The sequence below is a fragment of the Drosophila virilis genome, chromosome 4, assembly GCF_030788295.1.
Source record: "Drosophila virilis strain 15010-1051.87 chromosome 4, Dvir_AGI_RSII-ME, whole genome shotgun sequence".
NCBI classification, from domain to species: Eukaryota; Metazoa; Arthropoda; class Insecta; order Diptera; family Drosophilidae; genus Drosophila; species Drosophila virilis.
In genome coordinates, this window is record NC_091546.1 from 22,528,267 (window position 1) to 22,555,735 (window position 27,469).

Consider the following 27,469-nt stretch of genomic DNA (forward strand, 5'->3'; position numbering starts at 1 on the left):
TATGATAAATTAAATCGAAACAATATATCCTATAATTTCTAAAAATACATTTTCATTTGCATTTTAACTTTATTTCAGTAGAATTTTTTACAAATTTAAAAATATATATAAAATTTAGCTGAAATTAAATGAATACAAATATTTCAAATAAAGCTCGATCGACAGTTATTTTTTATTAAATTTTTTCGCCATTTTACTCTATATTTATATGAGATTTGCAATGTGTGAGCATTTCCATTACGGTTTCCCAATCGCTCTCAATTGACAGCCGGACATTTGCACAGTTCACTGAATTTCAATTGATTTGCCAGCAAACAAAGCGGCGTCAAGCAGCAAATGCCAAATGCTTCGTTCTGTGCAAATTAAAAATACCATTTCCATGTCATATCAGCAGTGTTTAGGCATCCGTTCGTGCATTATGCATTGGCTTAATTGAATTTCCAGTTGGATAGGGTCAGTTGTAGCAGCTGTCATTGTCAATGTCCGCAAACTCTTCCTCTTCTTTGACATTGTCTGTATTTCGAGATACTTTCACGTTTCTTCTGCAGCTGTTTTGCACTTACTTGAACATTATTTCATTACGCATACGCACCGTTTGCTAATTACATGAAACTTGCTCGCAAAACTGTTGCCAGAACTTGCAGCGGCGCATTATCGCAGGCATCAAATGCAAACTTGTCCTGCTGTAAAGTTTGTTGCCTGCCTGCTTATCAACTAGCTGGCTGGCTGGCTAGACAAGCTCGGAAAAGTTTGCAACAACAGATGCATTTTCTTTGACATTAGCCGCCTGATGTACTCCCAACTCCTCCAAATACTTACTGACAAACCGAAGACACCTGTCAACCAAGAGCATGTCACGGAATTGCCAACGTTGAATTTTCGGTTCATCAAATGTACATTTTAATATTCCAGCTAAATGTCTGCGCAGTTATATACAGCCTGAGTAAAAGAGCATTCAACATAAAGAAAATATCAAAAATACTGAAATTAAATGCAAATAAATGGCAAAAATATACGATTAAGCAAAGCGTCAGCAGACTCGAAACAAAAGCATAACTTAGCAGCATCATCATACCATACGGGGGATTCAAAGCAATACCAGGTTTAGTATTTTCTGTGCTGGTGGATTCTTATAGACGGAGGGATCAAAAATAAAACACAAGCGCAATTTTTGTTAGTTTTTTAGTTTTGTTTTTTTTTTTTTATAGAGAGGGTAGTTTTCTCCGCTAAGGATTTTCAAAGTTTACTTTTATTTAGAGAAGTTCCTTTAATGATAATCATACTTATGGTTTTTTGTTTTTTTTTTTTTGTTTTGCTGTTTGCTGTTTGCCTTTTGTTTTTAAAAGTTTTTGTTTTTTTTTTTTTTGTTTAATAGTTGTTGTTTAACAGCTAAATACATGTTATAATATTTGAGTGTGTTGTGTTTTTCGATTTCAATTTTCGGTTCCTGTTCTTTCTGGTAATGTTTTTGACGTATGGTATATTTTGTTTGTTTGTTATTTGGTTTTGCTGCGTTAAAATTCACTTACTAGCTAGGTTTTAATTATGTTTTATCTTTCTAAATTATAATTGTTTTTTTGTTATTTGGTTTCTGGTTTAGCCTTGGATGTTGTGCGGCACCGTGTTGTTGTTTTTGTCTTTAGAGTTCGCATTTCGACAAGTTTAAGAATCAATCATTTTTCCTTAAATTAGGTATTAATCTATATGTCCATATATCTTAATAGTTACGTGACTTAATAGCCTAAATTGTAACAATAAGTTTTGTATTTTTGTGAATGGTAACTTTTGCATTCATTTAAGCAATACACATAGTAATAATATTTCGTTATATAATTGGTATGCCCATATAATATATGTACTTATATATTGAATTTAAACGCTTGGAATGAACTTTAACACCAACTTACATGCTAGAGAATTGATTTCTATAATCGTATATAATAATTATATTTTCGCTTTGACTCTGGCGCACCAACTTTTGGCACATGCTGTACTTTTTGTCGTGTCGTTTCGCAACACTGCCAACGGCCATAACTTAGCAGCTAGATTAATTGAGTTGAGTTGTTATATAACATGCACATTTCTTCATCAATTCATGAGTAGTTATGTAATGTTATTAACTGGTTTTTAAATATTTGAATATATACGTTTACATATGTTTATATATGTGTATATATATGTATATTGATTTAATAAATATATTTTAATTGTAACATTTATAATTTTTCGTATATTGTAATGTAAGAACTTTGGAAAAATCACTAAAATGTATGTTTAATATATCTTGTTATTTAACTTTCCATTAATTTTCCACATCTCATATGACCCTCAACATTAATTTTTGTGGATTTTTCTTTTTGTAGTTTTGACTAATTTAAAAAACGATTTTGAATTAACGCATTTTCGATTAAATATTTTGAGAGTGCGTGTGCTTTGAGCAAACCTTATGCCACAACGAGAGCCTAGCCAACGAAAATGTATGACATTGCATTGGGAGACTTCTCAAAATTTCAATACTCTCGGTCCAACGGGGCTCTGAACAATTTTCGTGGCACCATCACACCCGTTTCGTCTGGACTCCTTACCAGACTACTCAGCGTGCTTAATGCGCTCTTGAACAGTGGCAACGCTGAACCAATGGAAACCCTCGGGAAAACGTTTTATCGGAAATCCAATTGTCTAGGCTAACTGTGTGGCACAATTGAAGTGCTTAAAGCAATAGACACCTACTTACAATACATTTATAATTTAGCTTGAACATTTTTCTTTGATTTAAACTGTTACCCAGCCACGCAACGGGTGGCATTTGAAGCAAGGCGCTGTCTGGCAACGCTGCGTGTTTCATATGCCAATCGTTTCCATGTCTGCGAGCCGCGGCAATGCAGCAATTGCGTATGCTTGACTTGGCTCTGCTCTTTTGATTATACTATTCCATCGTTTCGCTAGCAATGTTTTTAAATTTGAATTCGTAACTTTATATAATTGTTTAATTGTATTTTTTTTTCGTTTTCTGTAACCACCAATACCTTATTTAATTTATATGTGTTATATATGTAGATTTAAAGTGCAGCTTGGTTCACGCCTTGTAGCTGGCTGCTACTTTGTGCTATTGACGCTGAGCGTGTTCCATTTCATGCATTTCATTGCCCAAATGTTTGGCATTTGTTTCGGTTTTTGTTTTTGTGTGAATTCCCTAGATCCTGTTAATAGATTACTGCACTACGTTTATTCCACATTGTTGCTTACCGCTACGTTGGTTTTTGCATCTACGTTTTGTGGGTTATCGGTATTATGATTTTGCTCCATTCCGTTGTTCCGGTCTCTGCCGTTCCTCGCTTGGGCAGTCTGTTGTTTAATTTACTGTAGTACCTCAGCTACTCGTACTTTACTTCTGCTTCTCAAATAACTTTGCTGTAGTTCTGCTGCTCTTATTATTATAAGTTTTTAAGTTTTGTAAGTTTTAATTTTTGTTTTGCATACTTTTTAGTTAAGTTGTTGTTGTTTTGCGCGACTTATTTTTAATTAAATTTACGCTCGTTTTCAATTTTCTACTTTTGTTTGTTTGTTGTCTCTTTTTTATCTTAAATTCAAATGTGCTTGTTGTAGCAACATTTACTGTTCGAATTGTATTTTCATAAATGTTCTTCTTCTTTTGGTAACCTCATTTTTGACGAGTGTATTTTGTGTAGTGTAGTGTCGTGTATTCTGTTGTTGTCTTTTAACTTTCTGCTAAAATTATAACACTAATTATGTTTAATTGAAATCATTGGCATAACTTAGCATTTGATTAAACGTAAACCAATTTAAAGATATTGAACACGTATGTATATATATATAATATATACACAAGTACTTCTTATGTGTTTGTTCTTGTTTCAAACAGCTGAACAGCGCCTCATTTTCAAAATAGTATACTATATATAACTGTTAATTTATGTATAATTAGCATTCTTTGCTTTCCGAAAATCAGCTTGTCTAGTCCATTTGAAGTTTTATCTATACGATATAAAGTTTCAGCTGACTTCGCAATGGATTTTCGACTGCTTTTTTAAAATATTCGATTTGAATTCTACTAAGTGGGTCTCAACTATTTGCTATTTATGCAGATATTATGGTTTTAATCGCACTACATTAATCATTATTGTGTGTATACGTCGAGTGTATCTTTGTGTATTCTTTGTCTTTTGTTGTTATTGTTGTGTTTTGCGTATATAATAATATCTGACTAGTTAATGATAAACATAGCATTAAAACTAAATAAATATTATCGTTCAGTAACTACAGCGTCTGCCTTTCGTTTAAATAGTTTCGTTTGACTAAACATATATTTTTATATATATGCATATATTGTATACAAAATCATATTCGTATTCATATAAGTATGTATTTTAATATATAAGTATATTCTTAATAGAAAACCATACGTAAAATTGTCTATCGGTTTGCGTTTGCCTTCGCATTTGCTAAAAAGAAAGCGCTACACAAAATACGTGTTCTCCTTTTCACTAATTACATAAAATATTGATGTATAATGTGCTACTAGATCGGAACTATGTGGTTTAGGTCCACCCGATAAATATCTTATGTTTTTTAGCAGCTTGTCAAAAACTTATCTCAAAATCGTTTATAAATTGTTTTGTTTGGCAAACTTTAAGCACTGCAATTCACACAGTACGCACAGCACTGAAACGTTGGGTATGAAACAGCAAGATCGTTTGTTTCATGCCCACATTCCAGTCTGTTGTAATTGTATTTAGCAGCTGGGTTTTGTCAAAAACTCATTACAAAATAGGTTCGTTTCGTTTGACAAGCTTAAGAACGTACGTTTAATTGGGAACGCTGGGAATGAAACAGCAAGATCGTTTGTTTTATGCCCACATTCCGCTTTCAGTGATTTCTTAGGCTAGCCAAACGAAAGCCATGTGTAAAATGCTGCCCATAAATAGTTGGCATTTGCTTTTAGGCTTCGGGTTAAATAAAACAGTTAAAATATGCATCAAGGGTTACCAAAAATTGTTGCAAACAGTTTGGTTTGCGTTTTCTTGACTAGATAGTTTGATGGGTGGGTTACATTTATCGAGGCTTAACGTATAGGCAATTAAGACATTTCTAGCATTGGATATGATAGTTAGCGCTGTCGCCTAATGTGTGGATCGTGTGGGCTGGGATTCGTTGATGATATGATGATGATGATGCAAGAAATCATATATGAATAAAGAAATTCTAAGAAAACATCAAAACAAATAAACTACAAATGTATTGCATGCTTCAACTGAAAGATCTATAACGACTACAGACGATAGCTAGAAAGAAACGTAGAGATGAACGAGCGAGCGAGCTACGAGTAGATTTACGACGAGAGCGAGCGATAGCGAGTGTGGTGCGATAGTTCAACAAAGAGAGAGGGAGAGAGAGATAGAAACGAGACGACAGCGACAGCGATGAGAGCGTTCGATGTACGATGGAACGAGTACAAGAACGAGTACCCATTTATGTTGTTGTTGTAGTTGTTGTTGTTTTTGCTGTCATTGTACTGCGAGCTGTTGTTGTTGTTGTTGATTGGTCGGTCAAGAAATCTGTTGTCTTTGGGGGGAGCATTTAGAGTATGCAGCATATTGTGATTATATTTATTAAGATTGACTTGGAAAGAGTGGAATAATTATGAACTTAAGCATAGATCTCACGGCATACCAAACAAGTTGCCCCAACTCCATATCTCTGCCTCTGCTGATGTTCGCCACTTAATGCCAGCGCCTGCGGTGCATCAGGATCTGCTCGTTCACGATCTGCCAGAATTTGCCATGCAGCCACAGGACGAGCACCACCAGCTGCATGAGCAGCGGCCACTGTTGTAGCTCGTGGCGTGTGCGACGCTTCAGTTGCTGGAGGCGCCCCTTGGGCCCCCCGAGTAGGCACTCGTGAGGTGCTGCCGGCGGCGGTGCATAGCTCAAATTGTAGTTGTAATAATAGTAGTAGTTGTTGTTGTAATGCTGCAGCTCTACCGGTACTAGATCTAGGGAATTGGATGCTTGGCTGCTACATCGATTGCTCGCTAAATAGTTGTCATTATTTTGGAACTGATTTGTTGCTGTTGTTGTAATGTTAGCTGAATTGGTTTTAATGTTGCTGCTGCTACTGTTGTTGTTGTTGTTGTTGTTATTGTTATTATTGTGGTTGTTGTTTGGATGTTCATCATTACGGTATTTCTGTGGTTTGCGATAATATTACATGATGATACATTTGCCCTTTTCAGCCCACGGATTGTTCTTTTTATCCGGAGCATTAATCAATGGATCATTCTTCTCGTTCTCCTCAATAAACGAGCGCATTCTGTGGAGCATGGAAATAAAATTAAATGTGATTAGTTGCCGCAAATTAAGGTAGGTAGTATAAAACATATATCGTACATTTGTTTTTAAATAACAGTATACAATTTACTAATATGTTAGAATATATATATTCGGGATGCATTCACATTATTTACAGCTTGCCAATCTGTAGACTTTTAAATTTTTAAAGGCATTTTTACCGCACATACTGTTCCTTTTTATAGTTTTCTTGTGCATTAAAAAAGTCAACTGACATTGAGTCTCATATTATAAAGCAAGTCCTTGTCGTCCTCAATAAAAGCTTAACTCACATAGTTGCATATCTTCATTCCTTTTGTCAACCAACTACTGCCACACCTCGCCTAATCCCAGCTAGATTCTGTTCTTTAAAGATCATAAAACTTGTAAGCTCTCTATGTACAACGAAAAATCAAGCCATTTTAAAAATTGTTTAATGGCTGCGTACTTAAAGCTAAGCAGACATAAAACGACACCGCACGCGCCATGGACAGAGGGTCGGGTCGGCGCTTCGCCAGCTCGTCGTCCGAACGGGTATGTCCATAAAAAACCAGGCAAAATTCAAGATGGGCGGGTCAGGCACATGACTAGCTGCTAAAGTGTGCTCAGTGGGGCTGGGAAAGGGGGTCCATTCAGTCAGCTGCTTTTATGCTAATCTGCACACAGATGGACATTAAAAATATTCAACGCTTTACACGCGCCGTAGGAAACTTAAGACGACACCAGATATATACCAAGCCCTGCCTCGCTCTATCTACACGGCATTCAGCGAATGGAAGTCGTCTGCATATACGTTTTGTTGTTGTTGTAATACACTTATCCTTTAGCACCATAAAAATGGCTGCCCCGTCGTTTGCATTTGTCTCTTTCTCATTCGTTCTGACTGTCTGTCTGTCTGCCTGTTCGCTTGTCTGCCCATTTGTTTTCGTTTGTTTCGCTCAAGACGAAATTTCGTGCACTTTTCCTTGCCACGTTTTCCTTTGCTTTTTCTCTTCATTCCCATTTTTTTTTTTTTTCAGAAAATTTGCAAGAATTTATTTATTGAGATGGAGAAGAGAGTACGACGAAAACATAAGAAATGGCAGTCGTTCGTTACAGTCCGCAGATAAAAGTATTCGTACAGCCAGATAGACAGACGGACAGACAGACCGACAGACACTGTGGCACATGCTTTGCATTTCAATTTAGTGCATGAATTGTTTACTTTTCATTTTTGCTACATCCCATTCAGTTTGGTATGGATCACGCGGCGTATGCGTTATATTTATATTTTTATGAAAATGCTTATTGCAAAACGATTTCCGCACAATTTTGCGTTGAAACAAGGAGCAGAACATTGAAAAATTATAGATGTAAAGCGTTTTAAGGTAGATACAAATTGGTGACAATTCAACTAATTTAAAATGGTTTTTTTTTTCGGGGGGGGACTTAAAATTTAGTTTGCCATGAGCAAAAAAGTTTAAATTACAATTTAAACACAAATTTGAATAAATAAAAATAAAAATATAATGATTAGACATTTGAGCAGGAAGCTTTCATGTTATCAAGATTATACTTTTTACAAATATTTATAAAAATGCCATCAATTATAATTAGTCAACATATTGAGAAGCTTTGAAAAGAATTTAAGTAATTGATAGTCACAGAAACATCAATTTTATCCTCACGAATCGAATTTAATTCAATTAGCAGTAAGAATCCAAAGGAATTTATTTATTATTAATTCTTCGTTTATAATCGACACATTATTTCTGGTATTGTTATTTGGGCTTTGGCTTCATTTGTGGGTGCAGTATTTGTTATTGTGTATCTATTTGCTCAACTGGTTATCACCTCTGTTTAAAATTCTGTTCAATATGGCTGTTAGATTTTGTGTACTTGCATTTGGTTCTTGTCGGTTTTGCGTGCTAGTATTTACATTTATCGTAGATTTGGTTATAGGCATAAGGCTTGCCCTCATTAGTTTTGTTTACTTGCTTTTAAATGAACGAAATATTCGTCTAACTTAAATTGTGGCACACGTTTCGTATACGCAATTTTGTTGACTGCTGCAAATGTGCGCAAACTATTGTGTTTGGCAGGTGTAGGCGCAGGATACGCCCACTCATGTTGCCGCATTTATGCATAATTTAACTAACAAGACCTTGTCGACTTTGCTGTCCTTGTTGTGTGCGTATCTGTGCGTATGTGTGTGTGTGGGCGTTTCTATTTCCTTGCTCATTTTCCGCATCAGCAGAGCAAAAGGCAACGTCATATGAGATCGTAGAGCAGGTACATGCCTGGGCAGAAGGAAGGGGCATGGTATAGGTTTAGGTAGATACATAAAACAATGCCCAGCAAGGCTAATGGGCTTATGACTCTGCGGTTTTTGGCCTGTGCAGCCGGAAAACCCCGCAGGCAGGACCTCTAAACTGAGCCAAAATCCACAAGCAAGAGAGAAAGCGAATGCGACGACGACAGCGAAAGTATTTTAGCCCCTAAACAAAAGGCCAAGGGTTCCATGGTGTTTTTTTTTTGTTGCTTGGGTTACGGTTCGACAGTCAAGGCTATTCCGAGGGGGCGAAATGGGGACTTGCCCTAAAAAGCCAGTCAACAAAGTTGTTATGATGACGTTTTTGCGGCGAATGCTGCGAGAAAGTGAAAATGAAAGTAAAAGCAAATTCTTGCAGCCCTCCGTTAGCTCTATGACATTTCATTTTGTGCGGCTCAGCCCAGGGAGAACGCTGCTCCTTATCATGTATTTATAATGAGCGCATTAGCAAGAAATGTCCCGAAAAGGTTTGCCAAGTCTCCTAAGTATCTTATTCAGGCAAAGAGGGACTAAATCGGCCAGAGACAGAAATAAAGTTAGAGAAAAGCGAAAGGCGATTGCACTTAAAGCGTTTGGCGTGGACATTTACATTTATAAACCACGACCTACTCGTCTCCATATTTTCAGTTTTCTTCTATTTCCGTTCTTGCCTTATCATTGTCTTTAGAATTTATAGTCTACTTTTCGGCGGCGCTTAAACAGTTTAAATCTGGCATTTCAAGTATTTACGCTGCCAATATGGCAGCAAACAAAGCATGCTTTAGTCGAGTATCCGACTAGAAGATACCCAGGCAAAAATCAGCAAAAGATTCTATCTTAGCAAATGGCAAAAACCAAAATCCAAAATGAGTCATTTTATTGGCAAAGTAAAAGGGTTACAGGGCCCTTTCTTCGCTCTGATCCTAACAATTTGAATCTCATAGGTCAAGTATGTCTACGAAAACTTTATCACATATTTAAGTTACAGGGTGCCCAGTAGACTTTAATGATGCAGGTCTATGAAATAGGCAGAGGAGGCATACGCAGTTCCAGGACCAGTAGAAGACTCCTGCTGCCTAATGATGATGTCATCAGGCAGCCGTACGTGGAAATCTGCTGTCGAAAAGTTTGCTCATAACTGTAAGACGCATTTAATAAGCAATGGTGAAAAGTTGATGGAATATGAGAAAAATATAAAAAGTTTCTCCTCATGGGCTAGAACGTCGCGCAACTGCAGCTCATATTCCCACAGCCCGCTCCTAGAGCAAAAGAAGAGTGCGTTGAGATTTCTAAACTGTCTGCGTCGTTCGGCCATTGAGCACATTCATTGAAAACTAATTCAAAAGCTTTAATTAAATATGTGCACTTTCATCCAATCTTCATCTAGTTCTCCGGCGCTTCAGCCCCTTGGCCAACAGTGCTTTTGTGGGCTAATTAAAAGCACTTCCGTTCAAACGACTGCCAAGCTGTGTGTGTATTGGCGTGTGTGTGTGTGTGTGTGTGTGTGTCGAGTTGAGTCGAGTCCAACAGTTGCGAAATGGTATTCGAGCCATTTAGATGCGTATTTCCTGCCATCTGCCAAATGGGCCTGACAACATTTTGCTCTTTGGGTTGAGCAATTTATTATATTAAACAGGTTATAAATTATGCGGCAGCCGAGACTATCGACTTAGATGAAATTGACAGACTAAAATATGAAACGTGGAAAAAGTGACAGAGATTTAGCACAGAATTTTCGAGAGATTTGTGAACGAGACAATGGGTCATGTTATTCTCCGTACTGCAAACCCATCTTTCGTGCGTGTTCAATATGGGTCCGTGCAGGCTATTGTGAAACCAAGCTATTGTAACAGCATCGATTTAGTCGATGTATCGCATGTTTAAGCTAACACGAAAACATTAAATTATATATGTATAATCACACGTTCCCAAACCCGTTTCAGGCTTCTATGAATCCTACATATTTATCTGATTTTATAGTTTTATTAAGCCCTAAGATGTATTAAAACTTTAAAATATCTTCGTTTAGTTGTGACGACATCAGTCGCCGCGGTTTCAATTCAAATGCAAAGTGCCAGTCGCACATACTCGACTGTTGATTGTTTTAATATTCGAGTTGTCTCTGTGCTCACGGAGCACATATCAGAATGATCTTGCTATCTCACTTCGCCACATAACATACCTACATATATGTATGTGCGGGTGAATGACTAGCGAGAGACTAACAGAAAAGTTGCCAAATAGTGATGCGCGTGTAGCTTGAATTAAAGTAGAAACTTTGGCTGCAAAACGCAAGGTCTGCTCTTATTCAGCCTTTTCCTGATTAAATGCGCGGGTTTATTAAGCCCGATCTTGTAGAAGTACATTGCAAGAAATGCGAGTTAGTGTCTATACAATCGCATTGAATACAAATATTTTCCTTTTAAAACCCAACCAACTTTGACAAAAACTATTATTCCCCTTGTGGGTGGGCTATAATTTGTATTATATTAAGCCTATTTTATAGTAATTATATTTAAGGGGCCGCAAATGTTTTAGATAAGTTTTTTATTTTTGTTGAAATGGTTAAATGTAACAGTTAATTTTGTATAAGTTTGTATGCATACAAATACATACATATATCCAGGTAACTATAATAATAATTTTAAGCGACATAAAATTCGGCTGATTCAGAGCTAGGTTCAGAGTATCTCCCAGTCGAGCACTCCCGACTTGAACACTCTTGTTCTGTAAACAATGCCTGTCCGAAAATCTATGCTAAGCTAAATGCTGGAAAGCACATAAGCTATTAATTATATAAAAATACCATTGTGCAACGCCAGAAACACCCAACTCCAACCCCAACAAATTCTAAGAGCATGCTCTATTCACATTTAAGCAGTCACCCACCCCTGCTAACCGCCCTGCCCCTGCCCCTGAGTGGGGGGCAGCCAGGCATTTGTCATTGTCTGTGCGCTGCGGTTTGCTTGATAGAACAGACCTAAACACGATTTAAATGTTGATTTATGACAAGAACACACAACACACGCAATTCGAGCACCTGAAAGCATGACAAAAAAAAAAAAAAAAAAAAACGAACAACAACAGCATTATTTATCGATGGCGTCAACATTCTAGGCATCTATCGAGCACAATAACCAGAACCCACATCGAGCTGTTCTAAATTATCTACGGCAGCTTTGCGAGGACTGCGCAACGCAACCCCGCACCACTGTGCCCAGACTCCCCCCCACTCTGCCGCAGCATAAGCACACATTGCGACAGCCACCAACATAAATTTCATATTCAGTTTGTGTAAACAAAATGCGACAGCCACATGTCAATTCGCATTTGTGTGCGTGCGTGCGTGCGTGTGTGTGCTTTGCCCTTATCTTTGCATAAGTCTAACTCTCTTACTCTTTCGCTTGCTGTCCCGCCTCCTCTCGCTTTGTTGTTTGCTTTTGTGCACATGTGACAGAAATGAAAAGCTTAAAATTTCATTTCATTCATATTTTAATTGTTTACGCATAATTGCCAGGCCTGGCGTGACAGCACCCTCGGCCCTCAGCTTCGCCACCTCCCCAAAACCCTCACACCCCTCGCACCCCGAGCACCTTCAACCAGGCAAAAGGGCTGCCCATTTTCGACTCTTAGATTATGGTATACTTTGAAGCGCCTTGCGCGACCTTCGCCATAAACTAATTTCTAGCTCATTTCACTTCTGCGTGCATGCGTGTGTGTGTGTGTGTGTGTGCGTGTTTGGGTGTGTGTGTAAGTCTCGGCCTTCGCTGTGGCTATGCTAAATTTAGCACACTTTCAGCACAACTAAACAAGGCAAAGCCACTTCAAGCCCAGTAAGAAGACCCTCCAGCAAAACCCGCCAAGTTGAAGCATTTTGTTGTTATGCATAATATGCGAGTATCCACTTATATGTATATGAGTATGTGTGCTTGTAAGTGTGTGTGTGTGTGTGTGTGTGTGCTTGTGTGCAGGAGCATGCAACCAGCTAATTGCATTTTAATGCGCATTATTTGCTGCCTGTTGGAAATATATCCAGGTGTTGCCAAAAACAAATCAATGAGAGAGCTCAAACAGAAGATGCCCCGTAAACAAATACAAGTAACTTATGAAACCTTCTGTGGAATATGCCAGTTAAAGTTTTTGTTTTTATCAATAAATTATGCCAATTCGGACTGATTTTTTTTATATTGCTATTCAAATACTTTAAAGTATTTTTCATTAAAATTCTTTTAAAAATATATCTATTCAATTTTATCTAATTTTTTTTCGGCATTTGATTTGATAACTTAAATAACAAAGCAACCTTTTGTTTCTTTCTTATAGGGTAAAAATATGCATAAAATTGGCTTTCCCCTCGCGTGCCATAAATTGCTTGAAATATGCAAATAGTATATGTAGATTAACATGTGATGAATTCCATTAGCTTCAAGAGGTCGTGGATACCTTACCGTGACTCAGCTTAATGGGTAGACTTAGGGAGTAAGCGGTATGAAGAAAGTTTGTCTGGGTAGAAGAAAATGTGGCATTGCTCATAAGCAAAAGAGAACTATTGTAACCGACACGAAAATATAGTTACGAATAACCGTCTAAATGTTTAAAGCGAAATTAATAATAACAATTTACTGTACAAGAGCAAAAGAATGATGATTTAAGATTTAAGATTTAATCTTATAATCTTATTATATTTTATCTTGTTTTATAAGACATCTCTCGATTTTACTCTAAATATTTAAAGCAAGCATATTTGTTGCCCTTAAAGACTTCTCTTAAGAATTAAAAACTTTCTAGCTTCTTGCAGATAAATAATAAATTGCATTTACTTTTCAAATGTTTTTTCATCCCAACATTTGCATCTCTTCTGCTCAACTGCACTGAGCTACCTCTGGAATTTTTGAGAATTATTGGTTAACCTTAAACAGTGCACAAGGAAGTCAACATTCGTTATAGTTGCTTGCCACACCTGCCTTTCTGTTACGTATATCCAAAGCTGAGTCCCTGCAGAATTGTGACATTTGTGTTGGCTTCGTTGGATAGATTAGGGCGCAGAGCGTTGCACGTTGCACAAACAGAAGCCGGAAAGTAACTGCGACTGGAACTGATTTGTGCGCTGCAATCAGAAATCCCAAAAAAGAAATCGGAATGCGAATTGTGCAATGAATGGCAAAATGCGACTAAGCAGCTCAAGAATGAGGCTGCACGACTTTCAAGTGCCCTATCAAATGTGAGTAGAAGAGTTGAGCTCAATGTAAATGCCGAGCTTACAAACGCTTCTAATGAACTGACAGTATATTTGGTAAAGATACCCCATCAGCTGGGGCTACAGGGTATTTATGAATATGTTCGACTTGTGACAGCTGCTGTCTGTGCCCTGATTTTGTTTGCATTTCAATTGGGAATCAGTGAACAATCTGTCGAACCGAGTCTCTGTTACCGAACCGGTCACAGGGCTGAGCCTTAAAGATGAATCCGAATCTTGACAAACGCTAATCGTTGGCCACGCTTTAAACTAATAAAAGAGGGAAGGAAAAAAAAAGGCCAAGGAAAATAGTTGAGCTCACCTGCTGAACCACTCAATGGCAACTTTTTTCGTCGGCTTTATTATGCAGCAGAGTTGCCATTGCGCCAGAGTTGCCACAGTCGGGCGCAGAAGAGTGCTTGGCATTTTCTTAACCACTTTCGGACCACTCGAATGGGCCCTGGCCACACGCTGCGACTGAGACTTGTGGCTGCTCTTGCATCGCACTCGCACTCGCATTCTCACTCGCACTCGTGAATGTTCTCGTTTCTGTCTTTTCATGAATAACAAATCAGGCTGAAAGACAATCCCTGCCAGGTCGGCATGAGGCAAAGCGGGCAGATTGTATGCTCTATGGCCTGGACGGCCAAAAGCCGCAAGTTCTTAGTTCTCAGTTCTATGCATACAAAACGACGGCGAAGGCGACAACGAAAATCCGTAAAACAAAAAGCGCCACAAAAGGAAAAAATGTGTTTAGCATGGCAAAGAGGCGGATGTTGCTGTGGGCGGGGATAGAAATGGGCCTCGGGAATGGGTTGCGGTATAACTGGCCTAGAAATGTTTTGCAGGCCTTCTGGTCCACTTTTGTTGAATTGAAAAGAAATTGTGCAAAAAACACTTGAGCCGAGTTCTCCACATCATGATGATGATCATCATCAGCCCACTCATCATCATCTTCGTCGGCGTCGTCAAGTGTTTGTCAAAGTTTGCCTCAGGTTGGGCCATAGAAATTTGTTGTATTTGCCCCGCAGCTGCCATCTCAAAAGTAGCAAATCAAATGACGTGCGACAAGTGCGGCCAGCCCAGGATATCATGTAAAAACTTGCCACAAAATCGAGCTATATACTAAATCCTTTTCCTCAAGGCCACACAAAAAAACACAACCAACGCGTGCAGTTGAGTGTAATGTGACAGGTTAAGAGAGAAAAGGTGAGGGAGAGAGAGAGAGAGAGAGAGCACAAAAAACTAGTATTATTGCTGGTTATGTGGAACAAAAAATAACAATTTTTTAAGGAGTCAACAATTTGCTGTTGAGATAAATGCTTTAGCTTGTCAAGTTTTTACATAAACAATGGAAGCCTCTACTTTATATTGAGGGTATTCCCTATTTCTATCTCAGACCCACAAAGTAACAATATTATTGGTCAGTATTGAGTCGATATTGCAAAGTAAAGTACTTGAGTGAATAAGTATTAATTTGTATGCATATGCAGCATAAAGATCCTATTCCATCTAGCCCTGCCTTTCTCTCTGTCTGTATGAACGAGTTTATCTTATAAAACTACAATTAGAGACATGAAATTTGCCAATCAAGGTTAGTTTAATTTCACTTTTCCACAAAATACATAAATATTGATTTTCGAATTATGTTTTTGTGAACACAAACTATTTAACTTTTTGGGACGCCCGCTGTGTAAAAATTAAATATTAAACTTGGGACTTTGAATGCCAAATTTATGCCAAAAAATTGAATTAGGATTAAACAATAAACAACCGACGATAATCTCCAACATTTGATTGAGCCATAGTGTGGGGCTACGGGAAGCAGAAGAGGCACAGCCCCAGCGTAAGGGTCTCTACTAGTCGGCCATTTCCGTCTACGCCACTTTAACGTGTTTGAATTTAGAATTCGTGTTTGTATTTATTTTTGCTATTATAAATCACACTGAAAAATGATAAAACAAAAAAAGGCAATAACAAATACAAAATGTCAACAAACGATGCCCAATATGGGCTTATAAGTAAGCGTGTGTGCGTGCCTGTGTGCTATTTTGCATATGTAGGGACTGCATATTGATGGCTGGAAGGCACGTAGGGACACGTGCACGCACATAAACCGTGACAGGAAGAGCTTAGCATACATTTGAGCGCCGTGTGCTTAATTCCCGCCATTGCGTATGCGAGACACGCAGAAAGGATTCCACAGCTGCCGGCGGGGAGACATGTGAAACGGCTTAAGCACATAATTTCTAGACACCATCGATAATTACAGGTGAGAGAGATATCTATAGATACCAGAGGAGTGTAATACAAGTGCATGCATATTGCTAAATAAATGCTCAGCGGAAATTCAATGACAGAAATTGCAAATTTCCTGCTATCAAAGTCTTGTCGAGTTTCAGCCCGAGTTTAAGCTCAAGACAAGGCATTGCATGCGAGGTGAGGCGAGGCGAGGTTGGGAGCTGGCAAAGGGTTGGCTGCCAGGATGTGCTACCTAAAAACGGTTTGTCGACCCGCCTGTCAATGTGCTGTGTGCCTTGTGGCATGCGTATTTGCATATTTGATTTCCAACTGGCAGCCAAGTTATGTTTTTACTCTATCACACACACACTCTCTCTCTCTCTCGCTCATCAAGTACAGGCACACGCTGCGTATGCGTGTTCTGCACACACCTGCCATAGAATTTACCACAACGTGTGCGTGTGTGTGGTTGACAAGGCTCATTATAAAGGTGCATGCAGCTGTGGCAAGCCCCGATTTGCAGCGGCGCCTCAAGCCATACACCACAGCATCGCAATCGCAGCTAGCTCCACATACCTGGCATTGTGTCGGGCCTTAATCAATGATATGGAATGCCTTTCATTGCGGCCCCCAATGTGCCTCTACAATTGTCCCGGCTCTGGCATTACCTCTCTTATCTGTAATTGTAATTGCCCAGCCTCGAGCCCATGCATATTTAATACCCATTTTGGGGAAACCGAAGCAAAAAACTGCAGCTAATTAACATTGGGTATATTCTCATTTTGTACGTAATGAGACAACAGAAATTGCTAATAATTTATTTACATCTATAAGCTTAACATCACCAATTGTCATCAACATTAATTAGCCGCAATAATTTTCATAGAATTTGATTCTTACTTGTAATATTTTTTACATTTAAACAAGATTATATTTCATATGAAGAGTTAGGAAAAGGAAGTTTAAGAAACTGCAGGATATATAATCTGCAGTGTATAATGGGGAATTTATTTTCATGTCCCATTTTTGAGACAGTTTTGAGCCTGCATTTTTGTAGAGTATTCAAAAAGATATATAAGCTTGAGTTAAGCTTGGAGTCACGTTACAAATCGATTAATCTAAGCAGAAATTGAACCCAACTCAAGCAAATAAAATTGGTGTGGAATTGAAGGGAAATCGATTTTAGGAACACATGCAAGAATTGGCTTTTGTCTTTTGCCGCAAACACACACACACACACATACACTCGCACTCACTCGGGCTAAGAGCTGCGTCGGCTTGCCGAAAAGTAGGCTAAGCATTTTTCTTTTTCTTTGGCCTGCGGTTGATTAATTGAAGTGGAAAATTGCTGGGCAAGCACTAAAGCCAAGTTAGTAACCAGAGCAACGAGTATGATTGATAGCTTAAGCTCGGTTTAATGAGCCTATAGGCCAACTTTTATGCCAGCGGCTGGCCCTGCTGTTGCTCTTTGGCTTAAATGAGTTAACCAAACACTTGACAGAGCTCGGGGAGTCGCCGCCAGGATTTTATCAGGTGAGTCACGCTCGCATATTTACATACACAATTGCTGGCGGGCTACAAATGAGCTTCACCTGACTTTAATTAAACTTTGTTGCCCCACAAATTGCAAATGCACACAAACACAATTTGCTGGTAATAAAGCAAAAAGTAGCGTCTCTTTTGATGGATTGCACGACAATCAGGACGAAGCGTTGCTGGACCTAAAGGACACGACTCTTTCCGGCCCAAAGCAATTTGCCAGCGACAACAAAAGCCGGCAAATTAAATGATGTGATCAGTAGAAGCAGCAGCAACATCAACAATAGCTATCCACGATTTTCATTTGGCATGTAAATTTCCTAGTTGTTGCCGTCAACTTATGCCCCGCCCCTACCATCCACAAAAAGTGGGCAACATTTTTGCGGCAACAGCTTGTAACGCACAACTGCAACGATTAATTTGCGTGGCATACCCAAAAATATGCTACACTTTGTTACCCAGCTGCAAAAGGAGGAAAAAATTAAATTGGAGTGAACAAAATGAATGACAGACAGTTGATTATGCAACCGCTAACGAACTAGTTCAGCGCTGAACACAATGTACGCGTTAGCCAGCACTGGCGCCATAAATAAGAAATCCGTTGTACGAGTCGAAGCGACTACGGGATGCCCACTAGACAGACGAGAATTGCATAAGTAGGCCAATTTCCAGAATTTTAAATTATCTCTGGAGTGTACAGAGAAAAAAAATCGCAGCTGTGAGCAACAAAATTAACATAGAAATTCAGGCAGTTAACAAGAATTTATCGAACGCAATTCGAGTGAAAATGTGCAACACTGGAATTGACATTTGAAATAGAAATAGATCGGACAGTCCTGTTTTATAATATGCTTTTTGCTTCGTTTCGAAAGATATCAAATATCACAGCTTTTAAATTAAAGAATTTTTAAAAGGACCTTCGGAATCAGAATTTAAATTGATAACAGAGCTGTATTTTTCGATTTGATTTCAAAAGAAAATGAAGTCCGTTTAAAATAAACGTGTGTGCAATAGCTTACATAGATATTGTCATACATATTTAAAAGAATGTTGCGCAAACTGAAACTGACAAATCAAATGTTACGTTGAGAGTAAGCGAACTCAAGTCCCAGAGTCACGTATTCATATCTTATATGCGGGTGAGCCGAGAGAGTGGAGGTGAGTAATGTGCCCCGACAGCTACAACGCATTCGAATCAATTTTACACAAATTTGTTTTGGTGTTAGCCCAAAATTCAATAAAATAAAATAGTAACGCGTTTTCTCACTTCCACTTGTTAGAATTCCCATTATATTTAGAATTCCCAATTAGTTCAAGTCTTTTACGTACATACTTAAGCTGCACTTGTTGTCTACTGAATATGTTACGCTTTTTACAGGGTATTAAACTGACTTTTTCTCCTAGTTGATGTTGTATGTTGTATTTGTTGTTCGTGATTCGCTGAAGCGGTAAGTGGATAGGGGCAGGCAGCGTGGGCGTTTTCCCTAATTGGTGCTACGCAACGAGTCGCGTCGCTTGAAAAGTTTTGTGTATCCTTTTAGCGTTAACTGTACTTTTTAGTTGTGTTGCAGTTGTTGTCCTTCTGCAGGTTTTATTCAGCTATTTATTGTTGTTGTCAATGTTGTTGTTGTTGTTGTTGAAGTTGATGCTGCTATTGTTGTTGCCGTGGATGTTTTTGCTCTAATTCGCCGTTAAGTGGCTTTTGGACATTTGTTGCAAAACTTTCTCCCTTTTTTCAACCCACTTGCTGTGGCTTTTGGCATTGTTGTTGTTTGCGTATTCGATACTTCTAGCGGTTTGGCCAGTGTTGGTAAATGGCAGCGTCTTAAGTTCAGTTGCGGTAAATTAATGAGTGACAAGCGAGAAGTTTTTGGCCGGGCCCCCAACACAACTTGACTCGACCAACAAAGTGTTTAAAGTGCTCTTGAAAAAGTTAAGCACAAAAGCTGCACAAATTGCTTTACCAGCTGATGGCGTTGATATACCGACTGGAGACGAAAAGTTGGATGGATTGAATGAAAGCACACAAATTACTTGAGGGAATATCAGCTGAAATTCCATACTGTACTTGGTAGAAATTGAATGTGGAAACTCACAGCGTTGACAGGCATTAAATATGTCAATTCATAGCAGGTAAAAAGAAAACTGCACAGTGCTGTCTTTGCTGTTGCTTTTCACTCTAAAACATTATATTTCCTAGTATATAGGATAACGAGCGTTCCAATGAAAGCTGTCTGAAGTGATATGAACTAACATTAATTGGGATAATGCGACGCTTCATTCGTTGATGTACAGACGCATTTCACTTTGAAAGCTGCGAAATTTGTTTAAGAAAGTGTCTACTCAAGTATTCTATGCGGTTTATTTTGATGAGCTTTTCAGCTGAATCAGAGAAGAGGGGGCTCTTAGCTTACAAGAACTTAATGAAAGAAAAATAGTGTTTGATAAAATGTAGAGTATTTTGTTCAAATATTCTGGCAGAATTTGCGTAGCCAAACTGCCTTTGGGCTTAGCTTTAATTGGCATTTTTTCGAGCTTTAAGCAGGCGCATATTGAAGTGGCTCGGCATATGCAGGGAACGGGCCATATCTCGTTCTATTTAATGGCCACTTCACGTTCACGTTCCCTTTCGCTGCAATCTGCAATCACAATTTGACCATTTCGTTTCATAAATAAACCAATAATTTCATTTAAAGCCCGCACCTGTGACTGAAAGCACAGCGCAGCGGTTCATGAATGCGAAATGCGGGGTGCTTCGAACAACCTATATGTTTATGTAGTATATATTCATTCATATGCACATGTTTGAATGTGTGTGTGTGCCTCGGTTGTGGGTCATAAAGCTTTACGAGCAGTCGTCGACGGTCGACAATGCCTCATTGTTATGGACAATGATGTGCAGAGAGACAAAAACACGAAGAATAAGATTTTTATGTTGGCATTTTTTTTTCTCGAGAAGTTGTTTTAATTATAACACCTGACGGCAGCATCCTACGAGGCCTGCACATGTGAGTCTGCGCATGTGTGTGTGTGTGTGTGTGAGTGTGTGTGTTTACGGAGAGGTACAGTTGTAACAAAAGACAAAAGATGCTGGGCGCATTACGTATGCAAAATTTAATTCCACAAATGACAGGAACCTTTCACAGTGACTGCAACTGTGAATGTGAATGTGATTGAAACTGAAATCACGCTTTATCACGCTGTCTCTATCCTTGTCATTGTCATTGCCTCGAGCAATTCCGAGAGCTGCTTTTTGACTCTATGCGCATATTTTGCGACCAGACACAATTTAACAAATTAAAAAAAGGGCGCTGCAAAAAGGAAGAATGACAGGATGAACAACCCGGACGGAACCGTACGAAACGGAATGGCCATGACCAAGAGTTTTGCAAGCCGAGGCGACAAATATGCAAAATGCTCGCTGACTGCATGTGCCCCAAATTGTGGACCGGAAGTCCTGCCCGCTCAGATAAAACAAGGGCTTTGCGAACACAGCTGGCAGCTACTATAGTTTGATTAACTAACAGTTTTTAAAGCTAAATAAATACCATATGACATCGAAAACAATTGCTTAAAACTGAATATGAGGTGGGCTTAAATAGAAAACAAACAAACTGAACTCTAAACCAACCCGAGAGTTTCGAGTTTGCAATTACTAATTGCAATGGCAGTGCTTTAACTAAGATTAAATACTAATTGGTGATTTGTGGACTCGAATGTTAAATATTAAGTATTATGCTGGGAACATACTCACACAACCAGGTAGAGGTACATATTATTTAAATGACATCTAATTTCTTATTGGCATACTCACCTGAAAAAAAGGAGAAAAGACATGAATTTAGAGGAAGAAATAATATATATTTCATTTTAAATTTGATTAGCGAGTATTTATAAATTCTTCAAAATGTCTTAAGCATTTGACAAGATTCAAATTAATTTTGACATTATTTAAACCTTTGTCGTATTAAAGTTTTATTTAGATTTAGGCAGCAGCTCGGTATTAACTTAAAAGTTCAATACCTTAATTAAAAATCTTTTCAATAAATTATGAAATTAAATGACAAAATTAAATATACAAGAGAATCTAGCATAAGCCCATAAAAACTCAATAGATCTGCGACAGATTTACATACTCTGCTCATTTAAATCTTTCGAATAAGCTCTATCATTTTTTTCCCACACTGTATTTAAATGTAAATATTTTGTAGACCATAAAAAAGGCATGAATCGGGCATGTAAACGTGAATTTCCCAGATGTGCTCATATATGCACTAACAGAGTTTTCAACCCTTTTTTCTGGTAAAGAGTCGAGGCATAGACATCATGGGGATTTACGGTCCGCACGTAAATCTGAATTATTAACTTGCTCTGGGTACCGGGTGCTGGTTGCTTTAATATGGTATTAAGTCATTTCATTTATTATTTAAGTCCTGGCACTATTGGTTGGCTGTCAAAAATGCAATCGCCAAAACGAGCAGAAAAAAAGAAGAAAATATGGCAAACAGAAAATACGGAAAAGCAGAAATAAGAGCAATGGGAAGCGCATGCAGCGAAATTCAATTACTACTATGGCAGTCAACAAGCCAACAAGGGGAAGCGTGGCTAGCGGAAAAGCGGGTAGGGCTAGGGGAGACAGCCTGAGCTAAAGGTGGAGCAGGATGTGCGGCTGTTGGGGACGTAACGAGACGTAACCGTTGTTTGCACATAAATTGTTTGTAGTTATGCCAATGCTCATAATGTGTGTGAGTGTGTATGTGTATGTGTGTGTGTCCCTGTGTGCAGCCACCTCTTCTCCATGCGCTCAGATGCCGCCATTTGCTGCCATTTCTCTCATGTGTCAATGAAAAACGCGCGTAATCGCAATAAAAAAAATATCGAAACGCCAAAATGTCGCAGTTTTTCCGAGGCAATTTCTGTGCCCTCTCACTCAAACTGTGTCTCTCCATCTCTCTCACATGTGCTCATAATTTCTGTTTTTATTAACAATGCGAACGACAGCAGAACTTAAAATAAATGACAGCTTAAGCCAAAAGAAACCAATTAAAATAAAAGCAATAATATTGTACAAATAATGACATATATACAAACGATGGCAAGCAAGGTCAGCTAATAGAGTTATATAAATCTTAGTCTCATACTTAGTTTAGCTGAAAAAAAGCTGTGAAGAATGGCAAAAGACTAAAGTCTGAAACTCAGGAGGTTTTTTAAAAGGGGAGCCATAATATCTACATTAGGTTGGAACTTAAACGATTTAAATCGGAAGAAAATTTTAGCCTGAAAAAAATTGACACATTTTCTGCTTTGTAAAGGTTATCTCTGCACCTAAATGTGCGGTATGATATATTGGAAATAACACAATTTAAAGGGTTTTTTAATTTAATTTTAATTTATTTAGCTATTTCTCCATAATCATAATTGTCAACTCCCTACAAATACATAACGAGAAGTTGTCCAATTGGTTGGGCTGATCAGAAATTAGCACTTAATGCCAATTATCTGGCGACCTATTAGGCTCTCGTACTTGAGACCAAACATCTGGCAACCTAATAAGTTTTTTATAGTTTGATTCATTTGTTAAACTAATTCTATCAGATTTACAACACTCGAATTCATTAATGGGTATTCAGCTCAATGGGTATTCAACATCTGGCAACGTCATAACTTATTTATAGTTTGGCTCTTATGTTAAACTAATTCTATCAGGTTTATAGCACTCAAATTCTTTAATGGGTATTTGAGCTCAATGGCCTCTCTTGACATCGGGCTAAGCTTAAGCTAAACCAAGCAGATGCCAGTCATAACTTTTTAATTAACCGCATGCAATATTGACCATGTTAAATCACACACATACACACACACGCACTGGGCGGAAATCCATCAGCTAATTAACTGAAACGCGAGCCCGTGGCTTTAAGGGTCCTTCAATTACCATGTTAATTGGCTCTTGATTTTATTATAGCCCGAAATTTGGTGTAATATTTGTTTTAATAAATGACGCCATAGGAATGAGAATGAGCCAAAGTGCCTAATGAGCGGAAGCTTAAAGACCACTCACTCACCCTTCGCCTCTCCCTATCTCCCTGTTTCTCGCCCTGTCCTACTCTCTTAACAATTAAAGAGCTCATTTGCTGGCTGAATAATGTTGCAAGCTTAATAGTTTTCGCTTTAAGCAGTCCAAGCTGAGCTGCGTGGCATCTTCATCTTATTCTTTGGCTTGTGCCACAGTTTCGCATTCTTGCTCTTCTACGTGGCGGCAGTTGCAGCCCTCGAGCCAATTGCTCAATCATTCAACTAATAGACCAGGCGACGATGCACTCCTCAACTCTGCAGTGGGCGTAATTGCAAAGAATTGGGGCGTGACTTGGTGTGCGTTGCATTGGATTTTAAGCGTGTCGTGCTCCTCTAATAGACAACCGCTTAATTGGCTTTTGCAGTCGGGGAATACGCCCACAGCAACAGATAGGATAACACAAATACAATGAAAGAAAATCAGATAACTTTCGGTATTTTTATTTGTAGCATACTTTTTGGCTGCCGCATTTCCAAATTCCTATGCGGAATATATGTACTGGGAATTTAATTGAGCAGCGCTTAAGCAGAACAAAAAGATATAATGACTATTATTATTTAATCTACAAATGATCGAAAACCCATTTGTACAACTCTGGCGCAATAAATCTTAATTGAACTCAATTTCCTTTTGCTTTTTGTGTAAGAGCTGCTTTTCACACACAGGAGTAAAAAGCACGCATATTTGCACAACTATTTGACAGATGTGTGTAAAATGCAGCAAAAAAATTAAACGAGAGCCGAACCGAATCACTTTTTTCTATCAAAGGGCAACTTGGGTTCCTATCATTGGATTTAACCAACGATATTTGATAGATTTTGCCAATTTCAGGTAAAGATCAAATATAGGCTGCAATTGAAATATTAAAATTTGCTCCATATTTTCGGTAGAACGAGTAATTAAAAAATGAAATTATTTACAGTAAAAACATATGACAGTTCAAAATCTGCGCTCAGCTGAGCCTCAAACAGGAAGTCGGTTCGGACCGGAAACCGACCTGGCGACCATTTTATTCAATTACCTTTTTTTTAGCTTATAGCTATGGTATTTTGTCTAATTGATTAAATTTAAATTGTAAAACGAATTTTTGCTCTATTAGCAGATATTTTCTATAACACATGAGCACAACTTATGATGAATGGCCTTTTGTACTTTAAAGTTGCTTATTACTGTGGAAATACGTTTTTAATGCAATCTGTAATCGTAACAAAATTTCGTTACAATTTTCACAATAGAAAATGTCCAAGTAGACATTTAGGCGCAGGCAGCATAATTCATAGTTGAAATTCACAAACACGCAGAGAGCAAGATTAATGTGTCTGGCATTCAGATAGGCAAAGCTATCTGCGTGTGTATATGGATGTGGATGTGAGTGTGAGGGTGTGCATAATGTATGACAAGCAACTGGTTTGGAAGTGGCTGGAAGTATGATTCATAGAAGCAAGCATTTTGCCTGGACTGCACTTGAATTGGCTGCTGGCTGCCGTTGCCATTACAATTCATTTATATGTGTGGCATGTTTTATGGCATACTTTGCTCTGCTGCCATTAATCAACATTAAAAGTGTCAACAACAACAATAACAACAACAGTTACAACCAGGAGAAAAGAAAGTGCCGAGCCAACGCCTGGCTGTATGCAAAATAAAATGTGAAAAGCGCTCATAAATAGCTGACAAGACGCCAAGTGAAACGTGGCAGGCGGGCAAGGATATTGAAGGGAGGCTTGGGGTAGTGCGGCAGAGCTGTGTATAGAACTGGGGTAGACATAAAGCAATCAGCAGGTGTTTGTCATATTCCTCGAGTAATTTATTTGCCCTGGCAAGTTGTTAATACACCACTCGCCAGTCGCCAGTCGCCAGTCGCCATTCACCTTTCAGCGTCACTTCCCGGGAAAAGTCGTAGGCGCCATTGTTCCGAGAATGTTTCTATGAGCAAGGCTTTTGTGAAAGCTTGTTATTGAAGAAGTTTTCAATGTGGGCTTAGAAAACTCTCTGTATGCGCTTTGATCGAGTTTTACATTTAGCTTATATTGACTTTCCTTTGAAATCGAATTTAATGAAAAACTTTTTATATTTTATTGGCAGTGCTCGCCAATTTATTATTATTATTATTATTCAAAACTTGAAAATCAAATACATTAAATTTAAAAATTGCTTATATTTCTTTTACTTGAATGTAAACATTGAGATGAATTCTTAAAACTGTTGTAAAAAGTAAATTTGCCCGCAACAATCGGCAGAATATTCTACAATAGCTGCTATAACTATATTGTTATGCGCAGGGAGTTTTTCTCTGCAGATGGGCTGCAGCGGGAAACTGCTGCTCTAGAGTGCAAGACTACAATCAGCGTTTCGTTTGCCAATTGAGGAATTCAATTTTTTTTTTTCGTTGAACAAACTTTACACATCTCAAATGTTAACCCGCCCCACCCGGGCGAAAATCTTTTCGCTTGGTTTACGCACTTTGCCTTTTGCTTTTGCTCGAGCTTTGGCACAAAAAGTCAGCGGTTTATAAAATGTTTTGCATTTAAATTAAATTGAATAAACCGCTAATCCAATTCACTGGCCACACCCAACCCAACCCCCCGCGCTGCCCCTGCAGCAACAGTGCAAACAAAAGCCCGACAAAACCGGGCAGAGGGCGGGCAGACACAGACAAAGAACACAAACAATTTCCATATTCTTCTCCTTTCACTGTGAACTCTTATGCCAATTAATTTGCATGTCGCGCGGCTATGCCATTTTAAAGTTTAGCAGCCATTCGGGCTGCCGTTAGACAACCAGTTTAAAAACGCCACGCCCAGCATGACAACCCCAATTAGCTGACCTGACTCTGCGTCCAACAAGGACAATTGCACTCGCTAATGGCAACGCAATGGGTGCAGCAGAGGGGTGTGGCAGGCAAAACTAAGCCAACTGACTTGCACGCTTCACTGCTGACGCCCAAAAGTGTGCTATGGCTTTCAGCTTCTGTCACAGTGTGTGCGTGCGTGTGTGTGTGTGTGTGTGTGTGTGTGTGTGTGCGCGTGTGCTGGCGCGTGTGTTTAATGTGCCGTGACAATGGCAACAACAGCTTTGCGGCTGCGACTTTTGGCGCAGTTGCGCGTCTTTAGTTGGCCAGAAAAACGGGTCCACTCTCCGGCAACAGACAATTGAAACAAAACAAGATTGTTTTTGCTGTTCATATTGTTATTGCATTCATTAAATGTGGTCTAATTTTGCAGCTGGCCATGCAGCTGACTACGTGAAGTTGCCCAGACTAAAAATGCTGACTCACAGTTTTAAAATGCCAAGTCAGCTAAATAAAAGCTGAAATAATTGTTGAAATTCCTGTTTACATCACACAGCGATTTAGATTGAAGAAGATGCGAACTATGATAGCTAAGTAAGCTATCTAGAATAGAAATTTGAAGTGCAGACCCTTTCTATATACTGTTCTAAATTTAATACAACAAGAACCAAAATATTGAAAGGCTAAATATTTTATTTTAAATTCCAATTCCATTCCATTTCTATTAAGTCTATGTCTTGTCAAGCTTATTTAAAATAATGCTCTTTTGCATAGTGAGCACTAAACAATTGTAACTGACAGTCTTACCATATTATTGCAGCTTTTGGTATCAATAAACTTGAACTTTACCTGACTTAAAATGCTCATACACTGGTGCCAAGTCAGCTAAAGAAAAGCTAAAAGCTTTTACAAAGATTTCTTATCCTATAGATGGACATCCTTTACTGCGCAC

The 27,469-nt window shown here is 38.5% G+C and overlaps 1 protein-coding gene across 1 annotated transcript in view; it reads right to left on the reverse strand.

Annotated features, from left to right (window-relative positions):
- Window positions 1-5,613: 5,613 nt before the first annotated feature.
- Window positions 5,614-27,469, reverse strand: part of Ggamma30A (guanine nucleotide-binding protein subunit gamma-e) — a 49,185-nt gene continuing 27,329 nt past the window's right edge. Inside the window, 1 exon segment of the mRNA XM_002051076.4 lies at window positions 5,614-6,330. Coding sequence (XP_002051112.2) covers window positions 5,742-6,330 — 589 coding nt within the window. The 3' untranslated portion in view covers window positions 5,614-5,741.